This window comes from Poromitra crassiceps, assembly GCF_964638095.1.
Source record: "Poromitra crassiceps genome assembly, chromosome: 18".
NCBI classification, from domain to species: domain Eukaryota; kingdom Metazoa; phylum Chordata; class Actinopteri; order Beryciformes; family Melamphaidae; genus Poromitra; species Poromitra crassiceps.
In genome coordinates, this window is record NC_139636.1 from 32,077,664 (window position 1) to 32,079,543 (window position 1,880).

The following is a 1,880-nucleotide window of genomic DNA, read 5'->3' on the forward strand; positions in this document are numbered from 1 at the left end:
GGGTAGTTCTGACCCCCGGGTCTAGACTGAGAATGGGCTAAACCAAGGTATGAAGAAGAGGCTAGGCCAGGAATGTAAACACCACAGTATGTTCTGAATCCTCATTCCGGAATCCTGAGCGTGTTACACTCGGGCTATTTTCAGTTACACGCTCTGCAATCAAGACACTAATCACACAACCAGTCATGCTGGTTTGGCAACCTGCTATACAGGAACTGACTTAATTACATACAGTAAGCTGAATTAAACATGTATTTATTTGAGTTATTCACATGTTTTGTTTATTTATTTATTTATTTATTTATTTATTTATTTATTTATTTATTTATTATTATTATTTTCAGCGACAATGCACAGTCAGTCAAACAGTCAAACTGTAAATGAGCCAGAGTTAGCCAGGAAGGTGAGTTTGCATCTGCTGTCCCTGGCCAAATAGGGACAAATCTGGTGTTTCACTGCTCTCTCATAATGTGTTAACGCTCAACATGTGTCACACGACTCGCCACCCCAAGGTTGGGAACCACTGGTGTAACTAAGGCATTTTGTTTCATTGTTGTCATGCTTCATGTTGTCACATGTTATTGAAAGTATGGTTGCTGAAATTGGCGGACCATCTATAAATTGTTCATTTCAGTTTTGAGTAAGGGGGCAGGTAAAATAAGTTTTTCTTCTGCTTCTTCCTGCTGCTTTCCTGGCCCCTGCGTGTTGGTGTCGAGCATTACCATGATCGGAAGAAACAAATACATAAATAAATAAAATTATTAAATGTTTTAGCAGATCATGTCCAGGGCCGCTGGAAGTCACTTTAAGCAGGGGGTGCGGGCCCCGCCAAAAAAAAATTGTTTTTTGTTGTTGTTTTTTTTACATTTTTTTGCCATATTTAGAGGAATATCTCATTTTAAATTAACATTAGGATACTGTTGTGATGTAATTATTTAGTATTTTATCCTTTTCTCACTCATTCAGAGCAAAGAGGGAGATATATAGCATGATGATAATGCTCTATATCTCCCTATTTGCTCTGAATACACCAGTTAACATGACACAGACTTAACATGATAGAAATATTATCAGCAAACTTAATGACTAGACTAATTATTCTGATCTGAATGGCATATATCAAGAAACATTGACTCCTCTCTTTGCTGTATAGTGGGAGGTGCATTTTTGAGTAGGCTATTAAAATAGCATGTCAAGTTCACATTTCTTTATTGCCAGATTAAACAATTCGTATTGGTTGTTGGTTGGTTGGATGTGCGTGCAATGCGAGCTTCTTCTTCTTCTCTAGCCTACAAGCATGTAACTTCCTTGATTGTTATTGTTGATAATTCTATTTAAATAGGCTACATTTTCATTTCCCGAAACATTCTTAAACAAGAAAGGAACATAGTGCACTGCAAAATATTTTTTATTACATTTGTAATTTATTTATTTTTTTTGAAAAATCTAGGGGGCCCTGATCATGTCATGCACATGCCATGATGCCTCAACAACCCCAGATCAGGTAGCTACAGGCGGGCGGAGTAGTACCGCGCTCCACCGCTAAAGGGCGGGGAAGGGCCGGTGGATGGGGCCATGGGCTGGGGCAGCATCCAGTGTTACCAGATCTCGCGAGAAAAACAAGCAACCACAGGTCTTCGCTTGCTTGTTTCTCTCGCGAGATCTGGCACCCCTGCCAGCATCCTGTGGTAGTGGTGGGCTGAATGCTGTGTTGTGACGCCGAGGAAAGGGAGGCTGGCCTTGACCGAGGAGAGGACCCGTCATGCCTTTTCCCTGACTCAACTCAGTTCCTTCACAGACACAGAGCGAGTAGAGAGAAGAGAGAAGAGAAAGCACGCTGCTCTGCCTCTGACGCACACCGACACACCGAGCGGAGCGAC

The 1,880-nt window shown here is 41.4% G+C and overlaps 1 protein-coding gene across 1 annotated transcript in view; it reads left to right on the plus strand.

Annotated features, from left to right (window-relative positions):
* The first annotated feature begins 1,568 nt into the window (after positions 1 to 1,568).
* Positions 1,569 to 1,880, plus strand: part of slc7a5 (solute carrier family 7 member 5) — a 45,523-nt gene continuing 45,211 nt past the window's right edge. The window contains exon 1 of the mRNA XM_083655014.1: positions 1,569 to 1,880. This exon is cut by the window's right edge and continues 793 nt beyond it. Coding sequence (XP_083511140.1) covers positions 1,704 to 1,880 — 177 coding nt within the window. The 5' untranslated portion in view covers positions 1,569 to 1,703.